Source organism: Mesocricetus auratus, unplaced genomic scaffold, assembly GCF_017639785.1.
Source record: "Mesocricetus auratus isolate SY011 unplaced genomic scaffold, BCM_Maur_2.0 Super-Scaffold_100676, whole genome shotgun sequence".
In the NCBI taxonomy this organism is placed as follows: domain Eukaryota; kingdom Metazoa; phylum Chordata; class Mammalia; order Rodentia; family Cricetidae; genus Mesocricetus; species Mesocricetus auratus.
In genome coordinates, this window is record NW_024429266.1 from 87,447,808 (window position 1) to 87,474,841 (window position 27,034).

At 39.1% G+C, this 27,034-nt stretch overlaps 1 protein-coding gene across 5 annotated transcripts in view; it reads left to right on the forward strand.

The window, feature by feature from the left end:
* Ppm1b (protein phosphatase, Mg2+/Mn2+ dependent 1B) overlaps window positions 1-27,034 on the forward strand; it is a 53,216-nt gene that overhangs the window by 9,785 nt on the left and 16,397 nt on the right. For all 5 annotated transcript variants that reach the window (XM_040739130.1, XM_005077260.4, XM_005077261.4 and 2 more), the window contains exons 2-3: window positions 16,160-17,019; window positions 24,739-24,856. In XM_040739130.1, the coding sequence (XP_040595064.1) occupies window positions 16,174-17,019; window positions 24,739-24,856 (964 nt within the window). In that variant the 5' untranslated portion in view covers window positions 16,160-16,173. The remainder of the gene's footprint in view (window positions 1-16,159; window positions 17,020-24,738; window positions 24,857-27,034) is intronic.

Sequence of the window (27,034 nt, forward strand, 5' to 3'; positions counted from 1 at the left end):
TAGATTATGTTACTGCTCTTAATATGTTGACTCCTTTTTAAGATAGGGTGGCGGCCGTGGTGGCAGTGGCGGTGGCAGCATATACATGCAGTGCCTGTGAAGGCCAGAAGAGGGTGTTGGATCATCAGGAACTGAAGTTATAATTGATTGTTAGCCTCTCTATGGGTGCTGAGATTTGAACCCAGGTCCTCTATGAGAGCAGTCAGTGTTCTTATCCACTGAGCCATCTCTCCTGCCCTGCTTGATTTTAAATACAGGGTGATCACCAAATTAGGTTACACGGGTGTCTATACAACAGTTTATTGATTTATTACAGGAGAATTAAAATTTTGTGTTTAGACGTTATGATCAACATATAGAAAGAAATTAGTGTGTCTTTCCAGAATTATATGGACAAATTTTGGAAGTCAGGTATTATATATTTTGAATATAAGTAATTGGAGTTAGCTGATTAATTATGTAAAGTTACCGGAATCATGTTGACCTTGCATTTTAAAAATGACTGGAAGAATTTTAAGTAAATCCCAATTTTAATTAATCCCATTTCAGATTTTTACTAGACACATTGGCTGGTGGCTATTATACTGGACAGAACAGCTCTGTAGCTTGCCTATATTTGGTATTTTGAGTATCTTTTGTCCCTCTCAAAATGGTGAAAATGATTATTTCAGTTTGGCTTTAATTTGTGTTTTCCTATTAGGGAATTTGCATTTCCCCCACTCAGGAGTAGTCAACATTCTTATGTTTATTGACATAATTTCCTTTTTGTATGTTTGCCATTATCATTTGTCTTAACTTTGTACAGGCCTGGGTTTATTTTTAAATGATTAAAAATGATTGTAGGTATATATGAACATGAAAGTACTTTGCTAAATACAGGTGTTAGTTAGTTACTGTGCATTTTTAGGGGGGTAAAATTTTTAGGTATTGTGTATCTTTAAATCGATGATGCTAATTAAAGATTTTAGCCTAAAGATAGCTTAAAGTCCCCCAAATAGTTTAATACAACGAAATGAGTACCTAGAATGATAATATTTGAATGTTAAAGTAATATAACGTGTAGGGGTGGGGAGGGCAAGGTGATTTCATTATAACTGAACAGCTATGTTTTTGGTTTTTTTTTTTTTTTTCATTAAGGAAGTTTTGTAATTGTTCTTCATCTTGCTTTGTCTTTGCTTGGCCCTCAAACCCTAAGGACCCCTAGGAAAAGCCAGGGGATTGGATTCTGGTGTAGGGCCAGAGCATTCTCAAGACAGCTGCAGACTAGACTCATGGGCCTGGGAGGGGCTGCTTTCTGAGCTTCAGATCATCGGTAGTGGGTTTATTAGTGAGTGTGCCTCTGTTTGCAGTAAGTGGGTGCTCTAAATGTGAGTCACTAAAGGGAGGATGAGGGGCTAGGTAGGATAGAGGGCTTGGGATGGTATTATTTTTGAGGTACCTTGAAGACATGGCTAGCTAAGTAGAGAATTTAGTAGGACAAGTAGACTGTGAGGTGGGCATATGTACAGTGTACCTGCGCTGTGTAGGGCTGCAACATGGCAGCTTAGAGGTCAAGGTTCTGATTATCTTACACGGGGTGTTTTGTATTTAGTGGGTTTATTTTTGGAATGAGAAGCCATCACATCTTTCCTGGGGCATTTAGAGTGTGTTTAGAAAAACAAACTGGTGAATGGATTAGAGTCTGGAGACAGTGAAAGGGCAGATGATGGCAGTCAGGTTAGTCAGGAGGAGGCAGGTACAGTAGGTGATGAAGCTGAAGATTGGAATAGTAGCACTTAACACTAGTGGAACATGGTGACTGCAAGAATAGTGGTTGGATTCATATCAAAAGTGATGAATTGTGCTTTTGGGTACAAGAAGTGTGCTTGTCATTAATACTAGTAGGTAGGTTGGGTAACATTTTTATTTAGTACACTGTAATTGAACAGGTAGTGTATGTGAATTTAAGTGTAAAACTTAAAGTTCATTTGCGAAGTCTGATAGCCACGTCAGTGTGGTTAAAAAAGTAAATTTAGGGCTGAAAATTAAGTATTGTTTCGGGATCCACCTCTCAGATTAGCTAGGAGACAAAATAAAATGAATAAAAATGAATGAATGCAAGTGTTAGTTTCCAGAAGGAAGGTTAGCAAGAGTGCTGTGCTGTGCTGTGCTGTGTGTATGTAATACCTGTCTTCAAGTCTCCCTCTGGGACCACACTGGTAAATAGGCTAATTCAGCCAAGCAGGGCATCAGTGTCTGTGTTACCTTCCTGGGTAGATTGGTGATTTGGAGGCTGAAATGGCTGGGGGTTTGTTTGTTTGTTTGTTTTGATTTGAGTTTTTTTTTTCTCATGAGGAACCTTCTCTGTACTGAATACTTTAGACGTGTTGGACCTTGTCCAGCCGTGTTCCAGGGTAAATTCTTTTGTGGTATTAGCATGATGACTGTGTAGATAGATTCTTGTTCTATTCTTCTTCTGCAGTGCTTTTAAACACAGCACTAAAATGGATAACATTTTCTCTAAAAGACTCATGAAACCTTTGCTTGTCCCCCCTAATTTGCTTTTTATATTTGGATCTGTTTATCTGGGAGAGAGACAGTGACAGAGATCTAGAAGTCAAACCAGAGCACTCCAGACTTGTTTCACTATCATTCCTAATTGAAAACTGTTGAGGCACGGAGGAAGAGTTAGTTGTTTATTCCTAGGCTTGGTGAAATTAAAAAGGTGATCTCTGTCACTGTTTGAAGTCAAGCATGAAACCATGGCAAAGACCAGAGTAGTACTAGCCACTGTTTTTATCATCCAGGTAGCTGAGTACAATGCAAACATGAGTTACTACCCAGAAAAAAAACAAACCTGTGGGTTGCAACCCCACTGGGTTTGCATATTAGAAAATTTACATTACAATTCATAAGAGTAACAATTACAAGTGTGAAGTAGTTTTATGGTTGGGGGTTACCACATCATGAAGAAGGGCTGCAGCATTGGGAAGATTGAGAAACACTGCCCTGGAGCTTGTTTCTTCAGCTTCCTGGTTTGTTTGTTTTTGTTTTTTTCTTTTCTTTTTTTGGTTTTTGAGACAGGGTTTCTCTGGAGCCTGTCCTGGAACCCACTAAAACAAACAAGGTGGGTTTTATTACCTTCTACATGCTTCCAAACATGTCTTCAAACCCCAGTCCCACTCCTGAATATCATATTCTGTCCAGCTGCCTGGCTGAAAAGTAGGCACCACCTGACGTATGCATCTTTTCTATTTCAGTTGCTGTTGTGTCAGACTAAATCGTGTTTTAAACTGGGGCCGATAGTCCCTCTTCTGTGTCTGTGGATAAAAAGGGATGAAGTTCATCTTCACTAATCTCTAACTGAAATTCAGTATTTTCTTCAAATACAGTGGAAGTCCAGATCACAGTAGTATTATATAGGGCAACTTTTGACTTGTCATTTTTAGAAACCATATTTCTATGATAGTATAGTTATGGCAGGAATCTCAAAATATTGCCAAACTCATTGCCACCATTTGAGTTAAGCCTGCCACTAGGTTCTGTTACTGTTAATGAAGAAGTCATGTTAGTTTGTCTGAGGTCTATAATCATCCAGATTACCATATGCAGTTTATTGTTTCCTGACTTCTGACCCTATATATTATAATAGTTTAATCTGTTTTTGCCTGTCACTTAAATCAAATAGCATATACTAAAAGTTTTAAAAATTTATTTCTTTTTATGTATGTGGGTGTATTAGCTGCATGTATGTATGTGCACCATATGCTGCATTACTTGTGGAGTCCAGGAGAGGGTGTTGGATTCCCAGGAACTGGAGTTAGAAGTGGTAGTAAGCCACTGTGTAGGGCCAGTCACTGGTACTCAGAAGAGCAGTCAGTGTCCTTTGACTACTGAACCTTCTTTCCGGTCTCCAGTATGGTTTTGATACTTGTTTTCTTTTGTTGTGGTTCATGAGCTTCATCCGTGTTCTTGCTTGTTAGTCACACCTTATAGTTTTAGAATCATGCCCGTAATTAAAAGATGAGGAAAAATTGTCTGGGAAAAGCACAAGTGATGTTAATTCTTCTTTAGGGAATTTCTCACTCTATATCCCATGTTAGCCTTAAACTCACAGCAATTCTCCAGCCTCAAGGTCTCCCAAGTGCTGGGATTATAGGTGAGAACCAATGCCAACTATTAAATTCCTCTTTTATATGCTACATTGTCTGTGTTGGGAAGTTCTCATTTAAGGTTTACCGGACAATAAGTGGTTTGGTGGGTTTTGTTGTGGTAGGTTTTGTTTTGCTACAGCCTGTGTATGTACGTTCTCTTGGCATAGTTCAGATCTGCATGGAGTTGGAGTTTTAGAACACATATAGTAGAACAATGATGGGACTCCTTTCCAAATAAATTGCTAGCAAGGCAAAATGCAGCTGTCACCAGCTCTGTACTTCTCTTTTGTAGCTTAGCAGATGTTTACTTCTAAAGGGCTGAAAAGGGATTGCTCTTGCCCTGCCTGAATTCGAAACCTCTGTACTTAGTGTAGTCCCATGTAGATACTAGCATGTGTGAAGCTCTAGGTCTAATTCCCATCCCAGCATACGGAAAAATAATTCTGCCTTTGCTTTCAAACTAGGAAAAGAAGTAGTTGTTCTTGTGATATAGTTCACATATAAGTTAATTTCACAAAATTTGTGACTTAATGATTTGATTTTTTTCACCCCCAAACTTCACTTGGGGAATTCTTAAAACTTCAAAGGCTTTTTTAAAAAATATTTATGAATAGCATGTGTTGGCTATCAGAGCTGGGTGTAGTTAATGTCTACTTACCTAATTAATACAATGAAAATAATAAAATCAATTTATTAATTACCTACAATTCAAATATTTTTCAACTTTCATATGATTAATTTAAAATCTTAAGTAATGTTACTGATATTTGGAAGAAGAAATGACTTTGTTTTTAACACTAAGACATTATGAGTTGAAAGGCAGGCATGGTAGCCCACTCCTGTTGTAATCCTGGCATTAGGAAGAGAAGCAGGAAAAACAGAAGTTCAAAGACAGCCTTCAGGTTGACCTTTCTTAGAAAACAATAATAAAAAATAAAAAATGCACAGAGTTGAGGAGGCAGCTCATTGGTAACAGCCTGTGCCACCAAGCCTGACTTCCTGAGTTTAATCCCGCAGCCCCATATGGTGGGAGAGAACCCACTCCCTCAAGATGTCCTTTGACTTCCATAAGCACACATGACATGTCCCCTGATACACACATACATAAGTAAAACGTAAGATTAAAAATTTGAAGAAAAGGATGAGACCAATTGTTTGGTTTCTGTGAGTTTGCTGATGATGGGGAAAGGTGAGTGTTCTTTTTCCCTGTTCTTTTTTAGGAAGTTGACAGAAGTAGATTGGTGCAGCCATTTATAAACAAATATATTGAATGTTATAATAGTAATAGCCATTGATCTGTCTAGCAGCAGGCAGGAAGTGAAGGACGCTGGACTAGATCAGAAAATCTTCATCCCGGCAGAGACACATGGATGGATCTCTGAATTTGAGGCCAGCCTGGTCTACAGAGTGAGTTCCAGGACAGCTAGGACGTTGCACAGAGAAACCCTGCCAGAGAGAGAGAGAGAGAGAGAGAGAGAGAGAGAGAGAGAGAGAGAGAGAGAGAGAGAGAGAGAGAGAGAGAGAGAGAGAGAGGGAGAGGGAGAGAGAGAGAGAGAGAGAGAGAGATCCTCATACACTGTGTCCTCAGTTAACAATTTGAAATTAAAAAGACACTATCCTGAGCAGTTTGTTTGTAAGAGTTCTTAAAATTCTCTAGCTCTCTGTGATATGTACACCCTGTGGCCTTTATGTGCACACAAATACATAAGAGAAAAAATTTATGTTGTTTCTGTTGATCTATACAGCTTTAATATTCTAAGTAGTTTGATCATAGCTTCAGGGCTGCCACTTGTTAATTCTGTAATTACTATTTATTAGTAAGTATTCTTTATTTTGCATTAGTTTTCTTCATTTCTTTTTCTTTTTTTTTTTTTTTTTCGAGACAGGGTTTCTCTGTATTGTTTTGGAGGCTGTCCTGGAACTCACTCTGTAGACCAGGCTGGCCTCGAACTCACAGAGGTCCGCCTGCCTCTGCCTTCCGAGTGCTGGGATTAAAGGCGTGCGCCACCACCACCCAGCTAGTTTTCTTCATTTCTCAATGTTATATTATTGCTGTTAGAACTGATACTCTTCTTCTGGAGTAAGAGTTGGGGATCAATTCCCAGAGTCATATATATTATGGTCAGCTCCTGTTTTACCATTGAACTATGCCACCCAGCCTATCCATTATTCCAAGTAAAATATCTATGTAGCTGTTGAATAATTTTCAGTTAAACATCACTTGGTTTTTCTGGTGTGAAATATGAAAGGAATTTTTCTTTTGCTGTGAGAAATCTTCCTATCAAATATGGATTCTGCTTTTGTGCAGAGGACATTGTAACCATTGTAACCCAAAAGCATTTTTGAAAGTTTTAAATTGTGTTTAGAAACAAAACAAAGCTAGGCTGGGCATGCTGGTATATGCCTTTAATTCCAGCATGCAGGAGGCTGAGGTTATATGCTGTTTTCATATATTTTAATTTTGAGAAAATACTAAACTCATCCATAAAGCCTCCTCCTCTCCCCTTTAAGACAGTTTCAGGTTGAGTATATACCCCAGGCTAGCCCGGAGCACCCTGCCCTTTTGTTTTGGACCCTGCTTGCTGAGATTACTGGCACAAACCATCAGCTGCCTCTTCTCATTCCCCTTGAAAGTTTTAAAGAACATTCTGAAAATTGACTAAGCAGATAAATTGAAACAACTTGATCTTTTCTTTGTAAGTGTTAGACCAGACATCTGTTAAAACAGAAGTGACATTTGTTTTGGCTAAACAGTTTCTGTTCTACATATGTGTTTACATAGCATTTTCATACTCTACAGTTGAACAGAACAAATACTCTTTGGGGGCATAGTGGTGTAATATTTGTAAAGATATGGGTATTAATAATCATTAAATTGGGTGCTAAAATTGGATGCTTTGCCCAGAGGAGAGTCATTATGTTGGTGTATGTAAGCAATTTGAATAGTTCTACAATGTAGTTTTTAGATTAATGACCTATGATCCCATCACCAAATAACATTTTGCTGTTTGTATCTAAGTTCTTCTTCATCACTTTTCTTCCCTATAACTATCATAGTAATATTAACTTTTACACTACTATTCAAACATATTTTGCTACATATTCATATTTCTAAACTGGTTGGTTATAAATTTTCTAATTTTAAAATAAATGCCATCACACTCATTTAAACTTTGTTTTTAAGGTTTATTCATAGTGATACATATGAATATCAGTCATGTTTCTAACTTCTGTAGAGTGTTCGATTACAAGAAATGCATTTTTCTTGTGTCTAAGGATTTCTCTGGAGAGAATATTCTACCTATAGTTCTGTGGGGAAATTACTTGCATGTTTACTTCACCAGATAATATTCTGGAGATTGCTGGTGCTGTTTTCGTTTCTGGTTCAGTAGTATGACCTAGTTTTTCCCCTTCTCTGGGAATTTTTAGGATGTCATCTTTAACACTAGTGTTTTGAAACTTGAGTTCATTTTTTGGTTTTGGTTCTGCTTTCAGTCTTTATATGTAGTGCAGCGCATATAAAGGTATAACTACTGCAAAAGAACACAGAAAGGGGAGAAAGAAATTTATCAAAGAAGCAGTTAAGGAGTTTCCCAGAGCTAAGCAGCGCTGCCTCCTACGCCCGACCAATTGACAGCTTTCTTATTTTTATTCTCTCCCCTGTTTTTGAGTCTCTCTTTCTCTCTGAGAGAATATGGAGAATTGCACCTTGGGGATGGATTTCTCCATCCCTCCGTCCCTCTGTCCTTCTCTCCATCTCCTTCTCTCTTTGTCCTTTTTCCTTTAAAGACTATTTCTATCATTTTAACCCCCCCCCCCCAATTTACACATTTAAAACTGTATGTTGCTGGGGCAATGGTGGCACATGCCTTTAATACCAGCACTTGGGAGGCAGAGGCAGAGGCAGGCAGATATCTGTGAGTTTGAGGACAGCCAGAACTACACAGAGCAACCCTGTCTCGAAAAACAAACAAACAGGTAAAAAATGGATGGATGGATGGATGGATAAATAATAAATAAATAGATAAACACAAGTGTTAATGGGGTACAGAATTGTGTGTGTGTTTGTGCTGTGTGCTCTCTCATTCCCATAATATGTATGATTATGATATGGAATAGTTGATTGAACTAATATCTCCTACCTAAAATACTTCTAGAACTCTTAAACATTTTTTATTTTTTTAAAGATTTATTTTATTACGGGTATGTGTGTTTGTGGGTGTGTAGCATGAGTGAATGTGTGCACATGAATAGGTTTTGAGAAGATCAGAAGCTTTGGCTCATCCTGAGCTGAACTTACAGGCAGTTTTAAACTGCCCTGCATAAGTTCTGTGAACTGAACTTGGGCACTAAGAATAGTAAGTGTTCCTCATCAATGAGCCATCTCCAGCTCCTGTATTTGTTTTGTGAGGTGGGGTCTTGTGAGTAGCTCAGGATAGTTTTAACATTTGTGTTCTTCCTTGGCCTCCCTGGTGCTGGCATTATAGGCTTGCACTACCATAGCCAGTTTAAATATAGTGTTTTACACCCGTGTGACTGGGAATTCATCTTCACCAATACCTCCCTGTCCTCTGTCTCTCCCACTCCCCATTCACCATTGTGCTGTTTCCAAGTTGGGTGGTTTTAGAGTCCTTACACAGTTGGCCCTCTATCTGCAGGTTCTCCATCTGTGTATTCAACCAACCCTGGATTGGAAATATTTGGAGGGGGAAAATGCCAGAGTTCCAAAATCAGAACCTAGATTTGCTGCTTACCAAGCTCTTTACTTAGGTGGTGTTACAGCAGTGGTGTGTAGGCTGCTGGAGACTCCCCCCAGTTGACATAGTCTCCTCAGTTTCCAGTACTTAAGTTTGACTGGTGTTTGTTTTGTTCATTGTGTACTGCACAATTTGACCTGTAATTGTTATATTTATACTGAGTATGTCCAGATTTCTTTTCTTGGCATTCTCTGTACAGTGCAGCATAACTATATAGTATTAAATTACACTAACTACTACTGTAAGTTATTTATGCTTGGCATAGTTTACTTGATAAAGGGTTTATTCATGGTCTCACAATGACAGTTTTTTTTTTTCAAGGATTGGGTAATATTCCATGTGTCCAAATTCCATTCACATTTCTGTCATTCATGATGCAAACTCACATTGATAATAGAGTGAGCAAGGATATCACTTAGTAGGCTTCCTCACTGTGTAGAGTGATTGTGCAAGCTCTAAGCTTCCCATGGAGTGTTGTGGTATTTAAGCAGTTTATAAATCAGTCATCTGAAGTACTGAACATTCTCAAAGATTGGTTGGTCACCTGCCTCAGGTTTCCAAGGTTTCTGGAAGTTGAGTTACCAGTGTTATGCAAATCTACAGCTTTTTTTTCTCCTTTTTTGAGACATTGTTTCATGTTGCTCAGACTACTCTTGAACTCATTTTGAAGTTTAGGATGACCTTGATCTCTTGCCTCTACCGCTGTGGTAGGATTGTACACGTGTGCCTCTATGCCTGACTGCAAAGTTAACTAGGCTTTTAGGACAGCTTCATCCTTAACGAAACCTGGTACATTTAAATCCAGACCCTCTGTATGTAGTTCATCTTTTCAAAGCAAATCTCTTTTGATAAGTACAGACACATACACACACTTTTATATCTTTCTGAACATCATGTTGGGACTAGGTGGTGATGGCCCATGCCTTTAATCCCAGCACTTGGGAGGCAGAAGCAGTCAGATCTTTTTGAGTTTGAGGCCAGCCTGGTCTACAGAGTGAGTTCCAGTTCAGCCAGGCCTACATAGAGAAACCCTGTCCAAAAAAAAAAAAAAAAAAAGAAAGAAAGAAAGAAAAAAAATCATGTTGGGGGTTGAACACAGGGCTTCTTGCATGCTACACATGTTCTCTCTCAACGAGCTACATACCTGTAAAATTTTAATCTTTAATAGTGGGATTTACCACCTTTAATTGATTGGACCTTAGTGACTTACTTGTAACCAACACAATGTAGTACAAGCAACACTGTACCCTCCAAGAGTTCAGAAAAAGCTTCTGCCTAAGATGTCTGCTGAGAAAATTCTCAACATTGCTGAGATCCTCAAAAGGGGGGAGCCCACATGTAGGTACTCCTTGAGCCAGTCCCTGGGAGATCCCTAGCTAGCATTCCTTGTCTATTACCAGTCATGCAAATGACCTTCAGAAGATTGTTTCTGGTAGTGTGGGAAACCCAGGAGAACTGTTGAGCTGTGTTTATTAATGAGTAAATGTTGATGTATTATTTTTTGAGATTTGTTTTTTAATTTTTGTGAGTATGTGTGCCTATGCAAATTACTGTACACCTTATGTGTGTGCAGGTGCCTGTGGAGGCCAAAGGTTCAAATCTACTGGAGTTGGAATTCACAGGTAGCTGTGAGCTGCCTGACATGGTGCTGGGAACTGAATCCAGACACTGCAGGAATAATAAGTGCTCTTAACTGCTGAGCTATCTCTTCAGCCCCTTGACACATTAACTGAAACCTATAATTTATTCATACTTTATTATTTTTACCTAGCTCCTTTTTCTGTTCCATGTGCTACATTATCTAAATATACCGCATTATGTAAATGTGCCAAATTACAGAAATGTTCCACGTTATATTTTAGTCATCATGTTCTTGAAGTCCCCTTTGCCTGTGACAGTTTCTCAGACTTTTCCTCCTTTTTATGACCTTGACAGTTTGGAGGAATATTGGTTGGATATTGTAAAATGTCCCTATATCATGACTAATCTGCTTTTCTTGCAATTAGGGGCTATAGGTTTATTTGAGACCACAGATGCAATGTGCTGTTTTCATCTTGTGTCAAGTGATGAACTGGATATGGATGTGATTTATGATTGTTAATGCTGACCTTGACCACTTGACTGATGGGAATACTTGTCTAAACAGTGAAGTTACTCCCCTCCCCCATCCATCCATCCATCCATCCATCATCCATCGGTTTTTTGAAAAAGGGTTTCTTTTTGTAACAGTCCTGGCTGTCATGGAACTCACTCTGTAGACCAGGCTGTCCTTGAACTCAGAGATTTGCCTGCTCTGCCCCCTGAATGCTGGGGTTAAAGGTGTGCGCCCCCATGCCTTGCTCAATTATTTATCAATGTGGATTTATGGATACTTGTTTTTTTTCCTTAGGGATATAATCCAAGTACTATTGCTCAGATTTAAAAAAGAAAATATTTAATATACCCTAGAAATAGACTCAAGTCAGAGTTTGCAATTTTTATATAATCTTGGCATTTTTTAGTATACATTTCTAAGCTACTGTAGTATGGCTCACAAAACCAGAAGTGGAAGGAATTCCCCTGTTGGCCTAACCTTATCCAACATGTTGGTATAAAAGCCTTAACTGTGGCCTACCTTAACTTTTCAGTTTGTGTGTATGTGGGAGTGAGGGTGTGGGGTGACCTTGAGCTTCTGATCTCCTGCCTCCATCTCCCAAGTGCTGACAGTTTAGGTGTGGGCCACCATGCCTAGTTTATACTGCTGGAAATCATGCCAGGGCTTCTGAACTATATTCCCCAGCCCATTACTTTCCATTTAAAATTTTTTTTGCAATGTTGAAGTAATTTTAAATGTACAGGAAGCTTATGAAGATAATTTAGAGAATTCCCTCAGACCTCTTTTTTTTTTTTTTTTTTTTTTTTGGTTTTATGAGATAGGGTTTCTCTCTGTATTGTTTTGGAGGCTGTCGGTCCAGCCCGGCCTCGAACACACAGATCCGCTTGCCTCTGCCTCCCAAGTGCTGAGATTAAAGGCGTGCGCTCCCTCAGACCTCTTAACTTGTTTGTATAATATTAACTATATTATTGTGGTACATCTGTCAGAACTAAAAATCCCATTGTTATTATTCTATTGAATAATAGACTTTATTTGAACTTTATCAGCTTTTCCAGTAAGTACCTTTGAATTTTACTTTTCTCAGTTGTAAAGTGAGACTCTTAAGAGTGCCAGAGATGAGGCTCAGCAGCTAAGAGTGCTTGTTCTCCAGAGGACCCAAGTTTGAGTCCCAGCACCCACACTGGGTAACTTAAAGCCAACTCCAGGTCCTGGGGATCTGATACCTCTGGCCTTGGAGGGCACTGAATTCATGGACACATACCCACAGAGAGACACATAATTAAAAATAGCATTTAAAAATGCTAACCTTACTTGTTACTAGGGTTAAATGATAGAGTGACATGTAGAATTCCTAAGAAAAGCTATCACTATTGTTACTTAAAAGAACAGGAACATTGGGAGAAGTCTTTCCCGTGAGCCAGAGGGATCTCTGACGCTGCTCCATCCTGTTGATGGGATGGGGTTGACAGGTCGTGCTGTCTGATGGGCCGCTTGCCAGCCTTCACATGCTCCTCTACCAAAAGTGTACCAGCTATAGCCAAGGGAGTTTTGCAGACTTTGAATACCTTTTGTTGAAGTTTTTTTATTTGTCTAGTGATATTTAATTAAATTCTCTAATTTTTTGCTTGGGTTTGTTGTTGTTTTTTTGATAGGTTTAAAGAGTAGAATTTAAAAGATAGGTGTCAAGTATTTAAAGTAATGCTTGCTATACAGTGAGGACTACAGCAGTATTTGCTTAATATGACTGCATATTATTATGAGCATCTGGCACAAAATTAAGTATGGGAGGACCATAGAGGCTTCTTAGGTGAGTGTCATGGTGGTTCCTGGAGATTCATGGACCAGACCCTGCAGTATGCCCCATTATGCTGTAAAGAGCAGACAGTTGTTTACACGTATGTTGGTAAAAGTGGGAGTAGTAATGTGGGAGGATGAAGTTGTCAAGGCTCCTTCCTGTCCGTGACTTGCAATTTAAATTGCCTTGTGATGAGTCTTATCCAACTGTGGTTATTCAGGAAGAGGGGCTTTGGATAAGCTGAGAGAAAAGACAGAGGCCCAGTGAACACTGAGTGCAGTCTAGAGTCCTGATTTAGTTAGTTGTCTGTTTCATTTATTTACTTACTCACTTTTATTTCACTTATTTATTCACTTTTGTGTGTGGCGCTAAGGCTCAAACTTAAGATCTCATACAAGCTAAGTGTGTGCTCTCAGCCTGCTTTAAACCCTAGATGGCAGTGTAGTGAGTCATTTTTAAATGTTAACAGCGTGATTGATAAGTGGCTGTACTTCAACTTTAACTTGACTACATTCCTTTCTTTAGCATGCTTAATTAGATAGTCTCTTTTGGGGTGGGGGGCTTGGGCCAGTGTCAGAGCCTTGTCTAGCCTGTGAGGTCTTGGTTTGATCCTCAGCACTGGGGTGGTTGAAAAGACCTTTGTGTATATGTGCTGCCGAAGCGAGCACGAAAAGACCTTTGTGTTGACCAGAGCCCTCTATGTACTCACTCATCCTGGATCTGGGAATGGATAAGCCCAGGAGTTCAGTGTTAGGTGGGCTTATTCTTTTCTTACCTTCTCTATTCTAAGGATGCTCCCCAAAATGTGCTTTCTGATTTTCCTGTTCCTACAGGGCCTCTCCTGGAACTCACTGTGTAGACCAGGCAGGCTTCGAACTCAAAGAAATTGACCAGCCTTTGCCTCCCTAGTCCTGGGATAAAAGGCCTGTGCCACTATGACCAGCCCAACCATTTCCTAAACAGAGTTTCAGTCAGTCTGTTCTCTTTGTTTTGGGGGGAGGGAGTGCTCTGTAGTGTGTTCCAGGATGTCCCAGAACTTACTGTGTATCCCAGTGTTGTCTGACACTTGGCAGTGCTTTCCTGCCCCAACTTCCTTGGTGCTAGGAACTCTGCTACATTTGGAGTTTCGCCTCCACTTTCAGATCGCCCGCACTAATGCCACATTCTTTAGTGTGGAGTTGAGCTTGAATTTTGTTTGTCTTCATAACTCATGATAGTAACCAAAAAGCAGCAAAGTCAGTAGGTCTTAATTCAGCTGTCTCAGGCTTCAGAATACAAACTACTCTTGCTGCTGTCTTGTGGAGTTAGAATACCAGTGGAGTTAGTTGGGGCATTTCAGAACAGTGGGACACATGCTAGTGGTCAGTCCTTTGAAAGTGTTCCAGAAGCTGCAAACCTGACTTTTCAGGAACCATGGCTTTGCAGAGCTGGAGGGAAAAAGGACAGGCATGAGCTTAAAAAATGAAAACTGGAGCTGGGTGGTGGTTGCAAATTCTTTTAACCCAAGCAGCCTGGAAGCAGGAACAGGCAGATCTCTGTGAGTTCAAGGCTCGTCTGGTCTATGAGTGAGTTCTAGGACAGCCAAGGTACCAAAAGAAAAAACAAAAAACAAACAAAAAAACCAAACAAACAAAAAAAAAAACAAAAAAATATAGTTCCAAATTGCAGTAGATAAAAATATCCATTCTTGATTTGAGTCTATGTGACTCAGTTACACAAGTATCTAGTGTACCATTGTATTCAGTCACTTACTCTTTGAAAAAGGTAAAGACCTATTCTTGATATCTTGTTTTGTCCATTGTCATTTTATATGGATGCTTATACATATCAACCATAATTAGATGTGTTTATAAACTGAAAGTGTGCCCCACTTAACATGACTGATAAGATCAGCCAAAATCTGTCGACAAGGCAAGAGGCTGAAACTTTATATTCTATGCCCACTTGTGACCTCCCAGGCCAGCCTGTAAATTTTTTTTTTTAAAGGATTGATTCACTTTTATGTGTAAGAGTGTCTTGCTTGCATGTATGTAAGTAGCTGTGTGGGTGCCTGGTCCTGACAGGCCAGAAAAGGGTGTTAGATCCCTTGGAACTGGAGTTCTATAGTTGTTGGAAATACAACTCTGCTGAGCTATCTCTCCAGATTCATTATATTCATTTTTTTTTTAAGCAACAGTTTTTCAAGTCAGGGTTTGTGTAGCCCTGGCTTTCCTAGAACCGGTTCTGTAGACCAGGCTGGCCTCCCTGCCTCCCAAGGAAGCAGAGGCAGGTTGAAAATCACTGCAGCGAGGAACAGTAAGTAGCCGGCTCACTCAGGACACTTGCTCCAGGTCTGGTTGGTTTGTTTTGAGTTGACTCTTGCTCTATCTGCCTCAGTCTCATAAGTACCTGAGATTTCAGGAATATGCTATTGTGCCCAGCTGAATTAAAAAAATATTTTTAACCCAGTTGTATTTCTCAGTTTTCTTTAGAAAATTCTGAGGTTGGCTGCTTGCACGTTATGTTTTTGTAGACTTGTAGCCCAAGCTGCCTTTGAACTCTTCGATGGTTCGGTTGTTTTTTCTAAATGTGGTTTTTCTGTGTAACAGCCGTGGCTTTTGTGGAGTTCCTTTGTGGCCTTGAACTCTTAATTCTCTTGCTTCCATTTCCCAGTGCAGGCATTGCAGGCTATGTATGGTAGTGCATACTTTTAATTCCAGCACTTGGTAGGCAGGGACAAGTGGATTGTTCTCTGTGAATTCTATGCCAACCTGGTCTACATAGTGAGTTCCAGGACAGTGGGTGACAGAAGCAGTCAAACAAACAAACTAAAAAACCCACTGATGTCTTGGTCTACCTGGAGAGATTCTGATTTAATTGGTTAGATTCTCTCTTACTTGCTGTGTTTAAAATCAGTGTATTAGCCAGTTGGTGGTGGCACACCCCTTTTATCCCAGCACTCAGGAGGCAGAGGCAGAGGCAGGCTGATCTCTGTGAGTTCGAGGTCAGCCTGGTCTACAGAGTGAGTTCCAGGACAGCCAGAGCTGTTTGTTACACAGAGAAACCCTGTCTCAAACAAACAAAAATATGAGGGGGGAAATAGCAATGTCTTAGGAACTGGAGAAATGGCTCAGTGTTTAAGAACATTTGCTGCAATTCTGTAACTCCAGTTCTACAGGATCTGACCCGGACAAAACACCAGTCAGTGCACATAAAATAAAAATAAACCATTAAAACGAAATTGGTGTCTTAAGAAGAGTGTCAGGGAACTTCTGTTGTTACCCCACAAGTCAGGTAATGCAGAAAATACGTAGGAGATGAGTTGGTTCAGAATAAATGGAGCACTGTAGATAAGCTATGTCAAATTTAGACATTGAACACCATTTTTTTTCTCTTTCAGATTCATCACTAAACATGGGTGCTTTTTTGGATAAACCCAAAACTGAGAAACACAATGCTCATGGTGCCGGGAACGGTCTGCGCTATGGCCTGAGCAGCATGCAAGGATGGAGAGTGGAAATGGAGGACGCGCACACAGCTGTTGTGGGCATTCCTCATGGCTTGGAAAACTGGTCATTTTTTGCAGTTTACGATGGTCATGCTGGATCCCGGGTGGCAAATTATTGCTCAGCACATTTATTGGAACACATCACTACTAATGAAGACTTCAGGGCAGCTGGCACACCAGGCTCTGCTCTCGAGCCCTCAGTGGAAAACGTTAAGACTGGTATCAGAACTGGCTTTTTGAAAATTGATGAATATATGCGTAACTTTTCAGACCTCAGAAATGGGATGGACAGGAGCGGTTCGACGGCAGTGGGCGTTCTGATTTCACCTACACATATCTACTTTATCAACTGTGGTGACTCACGAGCTGTCCTGTGTAGGAATGGAAAAGTCTGCTTTTCTACCCAGGATCACAAACCTTGTAATCCGATGGAAAAGGAGCGAATCCAGAATGCAGGAGGCAGTGTGATGATCCAGCGAGTGAATGGTTCATTAGCGGTGTCTCGTGCTCTGGGGGACTATGACTACAAGTGTGTAGATGGCAAGGGCCCAACAGAACAGCTCGTCTCTCCAGAGCCTGAGGTGTATGAGATTTTAAGAGCAGAAGAGGATGAATTTGTCGTCTTGGCTTGTGATGGGATCTGGGATGTGATGAGTAATGAGGAGCTCTGTGAATTTGTTAAGTCTAGGCTTGAGGTCTCTGAGGACCTGGAGAATGTGTGCAATTGGGTAGTGGACACTTGTTTACATAAGGTATGTAAGTTTTTTTGTTTCTACTAACACACTATTGATTTTGAAAACACATGGTAAGTAAACTTAAAATTTTAGACCTTTTATTATCTTCTGTAGAGAACTGTATTTTCATACTTTTTTCAAGAAAATTAAACCTTTTTAATTTTCTTTATCTGCCCACCCTTCTAATTTGAAAAGCAACAATAATTATCTCAACTTTATTAGGCTTGTTTTATGGCTTACTGATAATTCAGAGGTAACTGTGTAGAATGTTGACTTCTGATCTACATCCTTGATGTTGGCAGTAGTCATCTTTCTTACTCATGATTTGAAACAGCGTCAAACATGCATGTAGTAAAATTCTGTTATTTACATTAAAATATCAAGAGCTAGAGAAAATACTGACAGATGTAACAGAAGCCAAGCCAGTAAAATTGTATTCTGGTCTTCATAGCAGCTAAGAAAAAAACTGAAACAAATGAGTTGTCTCTCCTTTTTTGTCAGTAAGATATCAACTAAATTTACACTTAACTGTAAACAGTATAAGGTTAGTACATTATCCACATAGAAGGTAATTGAAATTCCTTTCAGATAGTTACTATCTCTGATTAAAGTCTAAAGCCTTATGGAAAATGTGATCCTAGGAAAATTTCTTGTGAAATTCTTAAAAAGTCTCAATTGTAATTCGATGCAAAAATAGCGGAAAAAAATCGAGATTTACAGATATTTGGCTGTTCCATTAAATGCCTTTATATTATTCAGTTCTTGGGCCCAGAGTACACAGATGCCTATGGAGACAGGTTTATTTCTGAGTGTTTGAGGCCAACCAGGTCTATATAGTATCCCCCCCCCAAAAAAAAACAAAGAAAAAGGAAAAGGGAAAAAAAATCAGTTCATTATGTGGATGTTTGAACAGCATCTAAATAGTAATTATTTAAGTTTTAGTTGACTGTTGTCTAGATGAGTAAGTGTTCTGTGCCTGAAGATGCTGAGGCAAAAGTGGCTTGTTAAAGAGTGTGATGTTTGACTCTGTCTGCTAGGTCAGAACCTTTGTTTCCTGCTCTAGTGCAGCATAGTTAGCAAGCCTGTAAGAAGGATGCCAAAGCCAATGAGATTGTAATGTTCTTTTACTCTTAAGGGGGCCTGCCACACAGATCCGAAATACACACGGAGGCTTAATCTTTTTTTATAAATGCCCGGTCTCAGCTTCGCTAATTTCTAGCCAGCTTTTCTTAACTTATCCCGTCTACCTTTTGCCTCTGGGCCTTTACCTTTCTCTGTTTTCAGTATATCTTTTCTTTCCTTCTTATTTCAGGTCTGGCTGTGTGGCTGGGTGATTGGCCGCTTCTTTTCTGGCTCCTTGATCTTTCCACCCAGATTTCTCCTATTTATTTTCTCTGCCTGCCAGCCCCGCCCCTCCTTTCTCCTGGCTAGCTATTGGCCATTCAGCTATTTATTACACCAATCAGGTGTTGCCACAGAGTTAAACAATGCAATATGAAAGACTGCAACACATCTTTGCATCATTAAAACAAATGTTCTTCAGCATAAACAAATGTAACACATCTGAAAATAATATTCCACAACATGCCATGGCTCAGTGGGTGAGTCCCCAGGAGACAACTAACTCCCACAGTTTGTCCTCTGATCCTGGCGCGCCCCCATCCCCAGTAAATATTCTTGTTTGAATGCGTCTTAGTTAAGAATTGGAGAAAAGCCAGGCATTGGTGGCGCACACCTTTAATCCCAGCACTCGGGAGGCAGAGGCAGGTGGATCTCTGAGTTCGAGGCCAGTGGTCTACAGAGCGAGTTCTGGGACAGCCTCCAAAACAATACAGAGAAACTCTGTCTTGAAAAACCAAAAGAAAAAAGAAATGGAGAAAGATTTGGAGATGAAGGAAAAAGAGGAGGGTCCCTGAAAATACTGGGTATAGGTGAAATACAGATAATCTCTTTACCATAAAATGAAAAAAGTTTCTGAAAGAGACTTTAAGGCCTGGTGATAGTTACCGTATCATGGCAGTTCTTCCAGCTCCTCTGTGTCTTTTTTACTTCTCAGGGTGAATTTAGTACAAAAGCCATCAATGAATGTTAATGACCAAACAGGCAGTGATTCTTAAAGTGTGTGTGTGTGTGTGTGTCTGTGTCTCTGTCTGTGTCTCTGTCTGTCTGTCTGTGTCTGTGTCGTTCCCACACCCCCACCCTCCCATAGGCTCTTCAGTAGGGAGAACTCCCTTGGAGCCTTTTGAGAGTAAAGCAGACTTTTTTTTTGCTTGACTAGAAAGTAAAAGTAGCATTTTCTGAAATTATAAAAGCATATGTGCATGTTATTTAGGAAAATGTAGTTAAAAAGGGAAAATTAAAAACAAATAGTCAAGATTTTTCTCCTTATCCAAATCAGGTACTTCCCAGGTACTTCCCATTGTGTGAATCTTTCTACTTATTGTTTTTTAATGAACTTTTTGAAACTGGTTCTCTCTCTCTCTCTCTCTCTCTCTCTCTCTCTCTCTCTCTCTCTCTCTCTCTCTCTCTCTCTCTCTCTCTCTCTCTCTCTCTCTTTCTCTTTCTCTCGCTCTCTCTCGCTCCAAAATTTCCTTTTCTTCCTACCCCCTCAATGGTATTATTACACAACCACTTAACAGTATACATTTTTAAATTTTATTTTGTATCTATTTCATCATGTGTGTACTTGGGTACAAACGTACCCCTCCATACCCCCCAGTTCACAGGTGCCAGTCAGACACTTCTTGATGGAGCTGGTGCTCCTTCCCCCATGAATCAAGCTTAGTTTGTCAGGCTTGCCAGCAGGTGCCTTCACCTCCTGAGTTATCTTGATGGCTGGTTTTACAGTTTTGTTTTTTTAGCCTGTCTGAAGGTGTGTGTTTTAAGTGATGTTTGTTATATGTGCTTTTATTCAGCCTGTGTTGTAGAGAGATCAGTTTCTAGAGTTGCAAATTTCATCTTGACTGCATGGCATTCTAGTATTTGAAGAAGTCGGTCATGAGAGACTAGTCAGAAGTTTATCTGGATGGTAGCTTGGACTATAGTTTAGTACCAGGTATTCTATCCCTAAAGTATGCTAGCTTTCAGGAACTGTGACTGACTGCACTTTGAAGGAGATGGAAGTAATGCTGGTGGTACATCTTTACAAGACAGCTTTTGTCACTGTAATTTCATGCCTGTGTCTGTGATATTAAAAGATCACAGTCTACCCCAGAATCTCAGAAAGGAGTAACACTTAACAGATAAGAGGTTGGAGCAGGAGTGGAAATTGATCGTCATCGCCCCCTTGAATGAATTTGCATTCAGACTGAAGTGGGGGAAAAATACAGGTTTGCTTATTTTTTTTTTCCTAACAACTGAATGTTATTTATGGAGTTAAGCCTGTTTCCATTTTTAATTCAATAATTTTGCTGTTTTACTTGTTTGTATTATAAAACCAAGGGTTAGCTGTATTGTAGACTAGAATATGATTATTTGAAAATTAGAAGGAAAATTGTGTACATGTGTTTAATTCCATGGAAAACAGATGTTTAGTGGGTGTTGCCTGCTTTAAGAGGGAAGCCAAAGAAGATCCAACTAGTATCGTTTTCCCCGAGAGATTGACACGAAGTCAATGCTTTCTATGTTTAGTGTGCCTGTTAATAGACACATACTTGTGTATGTTAACTCATAAAATCTTGGAAGGTTGTGGCAATCATCCTAGTCAGAATCACAGTATTACACAATTACTGCTTTCTGTAAGTCTGTGCTGTTCTTAGCTCTTAAGAGGTATTTCAACCCAGTTAATTTTTACAACAGCCATACCATGGTAGTTAGCATTAGAGTTATTAATGATAAATCATTTTTCAGGTTGCCACAGTAATGTTAAGTTACAGGTGTTAGATGATAATTCTGGTCAGGTATTGTCCTACTTAAATTAGCCCCTAAGAAGAAAACAGGCTTCATCCAGGCAGTGGTACAGCAGGCCAATCTGAGTTTGAGGCTAGCCTGGTTCACAGAGCAAGTTCCAGGACTACACAGAGAAACTCTGTCTAGAAAAACAATAACAAAAATAAAAACCAAGGGCTTGCCATTTTATTGCTCTTCATGGTGTTTATTGCCAACTAATTCAGATTTCATAAATTCTATAACTGCTATTTTTGTGACATTTATATAGGTCATATGTATTTCATCTTTACAGTAATTGGGCAAAGAAAATTAATCTATTTCTAGTTTACAAGAAAAGAAATGGAAGTTGACATTAAAAGATAGTTATTAGTCATACAGTTTATGACTAACAACTGAGACAAGAATCTAAATTTTCTTATCTTTGAGTTATTTCTGGTTATCAGAAAGGCTTGATCACACACACACACATATTTTGGTGCTTTGTGTCTGGAAAATTGTTCCTTTTCCCCAAGTTGTTACAAAGTTAGTAAATTGCTTATAGTAAACACTAAGGTGTTTGGAAGTTGGGTTACTCAGCTTTATATGTCTTTGTAGTCTCCTTGCATTAAGCTGTTCTATATTCCCATGTGGTTGTTTATTAATTCACATGTACAAGCATAAAAAGGGGGTTTTGTTACTGTATTTATAGGAATGGATCATGTTATGCTAATTGCTTTTTCTTACACTATATAAATCAATATTCCTTGATAATTTTAAGATATTTGATTTTCTTAAATTGTTTTATACTGAAGCTCACATAAGGGAGAAACTTAATTTAAAATATGGACTAGATCTAGTCATTGGAGAAAATCTAGGAGGATATTTTGGAAGGTAGTCTCTTTATTCCTACAGCATAGAAAATGTACATTATCCCCAAAGTAATTTTAGTTCCAACCTAAGGTTAGCTCTAAACTTATTCTTGTGTAATTTGTAGAAAATGTCTTCATTTACAAAGGCAAAAGTAAACATAGAATATTAGAGTGGGTGTGGCTAGCAATTTATTTTCAAAAACTTTTTTTTACACTTATTTTGTGTCTGTGTGTGTTTGCACATGTGCCAGTGCAGGTAGAAGTTTATTTGGGAACTTGTACTAATTGGTTCTCCTTCCACCATGTGGTTTTAGGGCGCGAACTCAGCTTGGCAGGCTTCCTCTGACACTGTCTGCTGAGTTGTCTCACTGCCTGGTTGGCTCTTCTCAGTAGAGGAGAGACGTGATGGTGAAGGTACAGCATGCATCAGTCCAATGCAGCCTAGTAGAGAGATCTCAGTGCTTTCTTGGTCATATGTCTGAGTAATTTTTTCTCAATGCACCTTAGCCCAGTTTGATTGTTACCAACTCAAGTATTACATAATTATATTCAAATTTAGTCTTCCTGGGATGTGGAGACTTGTGATTACATATTATGGTATATTCTTCCTTCATTGTTTTGAGAATGCACTTACTACTGACATGTATTTTTGTTGTATACTGCACAACCTCTCAAAACTGGGGACATTGAACACAGCCACCTCTTAGACTTGCTTTTATTGTAACAGCCTCCCAGACATATGCTGTGTGGAGACAAACTTTTGGACTCCCTGTAATCACGCAACACTGAGCTTTAGAATCAACTGTGTCAAAATCTCTTCTCCTAAATTTAGATGCCTTTATTTATGGCAAGACAATCCTTGATGTGGTCTGTTGATTACTGGCGCTGACATTCTTCCGTGTATTACAGCTGTCTGCTGAAGAAGTTTATCGAAATAAAGTTTTTACATAGCTAATCTTTCCTATTGTTCATGATAGATTTTTATAAAATCAAGTTTCAGCCTTAGGCTTAGTGAAAATGTACTGATTATGCAACCATATTATTATGGTTTGTCTGTCATAAACAGGAGAGATGGAAAGGATATTTCTCAGCTGCTTGAAACACTTCTGCTTTGTGTTTCGGGAGAGTCATCCTACCATGGAAATAGTAACAGCACTGTAATCACACATGACTGGGGACTAAGTGTAAATTAATTTTTATAAATGATAAGGTCTATATTTTAAAATTTACAAAAATCAATAGCATATTGATTAGGAACTGTTTAGTAATGTTCTTGGTGTTCAAAATAGGAAATGGTTAGAAGATTGTGTTGCTAAGTTTAGTCTTAGCCAACCCTTCAGTCTATACAATTGTCTTTAAAATATGGTGATGTTTGGTGTTTTCAGTACCTATTAGATAGTTTAATTTTTTAGATTAAAAATTTGTTTTACTTACACTCATGATATACTTATGTGTAGTTATAATAGTAAGTCATTATGGTTGGTGGGTTTTGTTGAGGAATGAAGTCACTTTGGCCAATGTTCGTGTTCTGGTTTTCCAGACACTTAATATCTGCTTATCTATTTTCTTTGGGTCTGTAGAGAGGTGTGAAGTCTAGAGAAGACCTTTCACCCTTTCAGACTTCTTGCTCCCATTACACTGCAAGGTGGAAGCAGTTCTTTAAGTCTGCTTGTGTGTTTGGTCATACCATGTGGATTCTCTGAAGGTGTCAGATCTGAGCCAGGTAATGCTGTTGTTGACTGGGAAGTCTAGAGGAGATGAAACCTTAACCCTTCACTGGGAAACTTCTGGTTACCTCTTCCTCCATTGAAGAGGGCGAAAAGCTTAAAAGAAAGTATTTGCTAGTCTTAGCAGCACATTCCTGTTAACTCAATAGAAGTAAATGCAGGAGAAGCATGATTTTCATGGCCAGCTTAGACTATATAACATAGTGATACCATCTCAAAAACAGACACTGTTTTTGTCTTGACACTGTACTGTCATCAATGGAAAAAACTCTAACAGCAGTTTCATATGTTTAGATACTCAGCTATATACCTAAAGAAGGTAGAAGATTATTTTATTGTTCAACCATGGTACTTTGAAGACTGTATTCTGTACTCCCTTTTTAATGTAATTTGTAAGGTCATAATTAAAAGGAATAAAATTTATCCTTATATAAAACAAGCTTTTAACTGCTCTCTAAATACCCCAGAATTTAAGGAATTTAAAGTTGACCATATTGACCCAGGCACACATGCATCTCAGCATTTGCTAAACTGAGGCAGGAGGATTACAAATTCAAGGCAAGCCTTGAGACCCTGTCTTTAAAACAGAGTAAAAACAAACTTGTTTATAACTTTGTAATCCAAGCATATCCCATTGTTTGGTATAACTTCAGAATCATTTTAAAAATGAATTCTTGAATGTGATGCCCATCAGATTTTTTACATTTTAACTTATTTATAGTACATATGTGTATGCCAGAGTGTGCGATGTGTGTTTGGAGGTCAAAAGGACAGCTTTTGGGAGTTGGTTCCTTCTTTCTACCCTGCAGTTTTTTGAGTTTCATAATAATCAAATTTTCAGCAAAGTTAAGTAGAATCAATTGTGTTATGTTAATTAGCATGAAAATTTTCCAAAGTAGAATCGATTGTGTTATGTTCATTAGCATGAAAATTTTCCAAATGTTTAAAAGAATGTTTTAGGCTTAAACTACTCTTAGGATTATACGATTTTTTTTTTTTTAGAATTATACGATTTTGAATGGAAAGTAGTGTAGAAGATACAATAGGTTTGAAGTTGTCTTTACTTCTCAGGCTGTGAGCTGGTGGGTAAAATTAGTTACACAGGACTAAAATCCAAGAATAACTATATTTATAGTTGTACCTAGACACCTTATGGTTGTATTTTAAATAATTCTTTGAAATAAGATACAAGGTGTACAATCTGGGTGTAAATAAATTTTAATAACCAATTGTTGAGACATAGAAAAAAATGCTTTTCTTTTTCTAATACACAGGGAAGTCGAGATAACATGAGTATTGTATTAGTTTGCTTTCCAAATGCCCCCAAGGTCTCAGATGAAGCAGTGAAGAAAGATTCAGAGTTGGATAAGCACTTGGAATCACGGGTTGAAGGTAAGGAAGTTTGTGTTTTCTTTTTCTCCAATTCAGGAATGGAAGAAAAAAAATTTTCCTTATCAGATGATTCTTTTAAACTTTTCTTAGTGGAAGCAATTATATTAAAACAGGGGCTCCAAAAATAGATATCCATCTGCCTAAGATATGCTCTCTTATATCAGTGTGCATGTGAGAAGAATGGGTTTTCCCTCCTTGAATGATGTTTTTGGGTGGAGACCAGTGTACAGTTCTTAATGCAGCCTCCAGATGGTGGTGGTGAAGTGGGCTGAAATGACATGAGTGGAAGGTATGAAGACTGATTGGCATATGATGAGTTAGAGATCATGGACACCAACCACATCACCTCTTAGCACCCAGGACAGTCCCACAACAAAAATTGCCTGGTCCAAAACATAAGCAATGGCATCCATCCATCCATCCATCCATCCATCCATCCATCCATCCATCCATCCATATTTTTATTGCTAAAAATGCCTGACATAAATGATTTAAAGAAGAAAAGAGAATTTAGTTCAGTTTTGAGTTTTGTCCCATGGTTTACTGGCTCCACTAGACCTGAATGAAGTAGGACTCTAAAGCAATGGGGTAGGTATGCTAGTATACCAAAAGAAAGATTCATCTATCCTTCAAAAAGCATGCCCTCAAGTGGCTGCTTCCTCCAGCTAGGCATCACTTTGTGAAAGCCACCTCACCTGTGAGTTGATTGGATTCTCACTGTTGAGACGGTCTTCAATATAGTCTGTACCAGTAAATATCCTATAGATAGGAGTATAAAGCAGTGTACCTATCTATTCTGGGTATGGGTCAGTAAAGGATTTTAAAAGTAACATTGATGTTACAACTAAAGGACCAGTGGGATTGGCAGACAAGAGAGTACATGTCAAGACCTCGTTGCAGAGAACTTTTTGATTGAAACTTAGAAGTAAGGGAGTCATGGTGGAGTTAAAGGGGAAGTGGTGGGTTCTAAGGCCAGAGCCAGAATATTGTGAGGCATAGTGATATTGGTATTATGTATCTGGAGAGGACACTGGTTTCTTCTGTTAAAAGTAGTACCTACATACAGACACATATAGTTAAAATAATAAAACAGGCTGGACAGATGGCTCAATACTTAGGAGCCACTTTGCTGCTCCTGCAGAGGACCTGGGTTCAGCTTCCAGCACCCACATGGCAGCTCATAATTTCCAGTAACTCCAGTTCCAGGGGATCTGGCACCCTGTTCTGGCTGTGAACCATACACATATATGTGGTGTACTGGCATGGCTATGCATGCAGGCAAGACACTCATACATGTACGATAAAAATCTTTAAAAATGAACTTTTTAAAAAGTGAGTTACTAAGGCTGGGGGTGTGACTCAGTGCTTACCTTGTATATGGATAGCCTGGCTGGACCACTGTGTGCTGAAAAAGAAGAGATTTTCTTAGACGTTGATCCTGTCACTGCCAACAGAGGCAGGAGTTTGGAGTTTGAGGACAGATTGGGCTATAAGCAAGACTGTCTTAGAGAGGGAGGATGAGAGAGAAGTGGGGTTGAGAGAATGGGGCTGGTAGTTAAATCAATGCACAGCAAGCCTGAGGATGGAGTTCAGCTGAGGCCAAATGGCCGTGTAGGTGTGGCAGTCCACCAGTGATCCCCGCAACCAGGAGGAGCACAGGGAGCTCACTTGTGAGCTAGCTAGCTGGACTGACAATATCATCTGGTTCTGGGCTCAACTGAGAGTCCCTGTTCTCACCTCTCCACTCCCCTCATTCCCTCATAAAACCACAAATATCTTCATTTTATATTATGTATGCCTCCACACATATAAACATATACAGACTTTTTCTTTTCTGTAACTTATCTTTATTTTTCAAGTACCATGATTCATTTTCTTTAAATTGCTGTTTTAAATTTTCTTTTTCTTATAATTGTTGTGCAATCAATGTTTTTGTTTTCCTACAATGGCTTTAGACAGTCTCACTGTAACTGTCTTTGTGAGTGCTGGCTGACATTGAACTCTTGTAGCCCAGGCCATTCTGATTCTTGTGCCTCCTGACTGCTGGGATTTCAGTAGTTGTACCACAGGGCTCAGCTTACACGATTGCATTATATTATTTTTACATAAAAAGAATTCTCTGCTGGGAAAATTGCTTATTTGGTTAAATGCCTATCTCAAAGCATAAGGATGTGAATT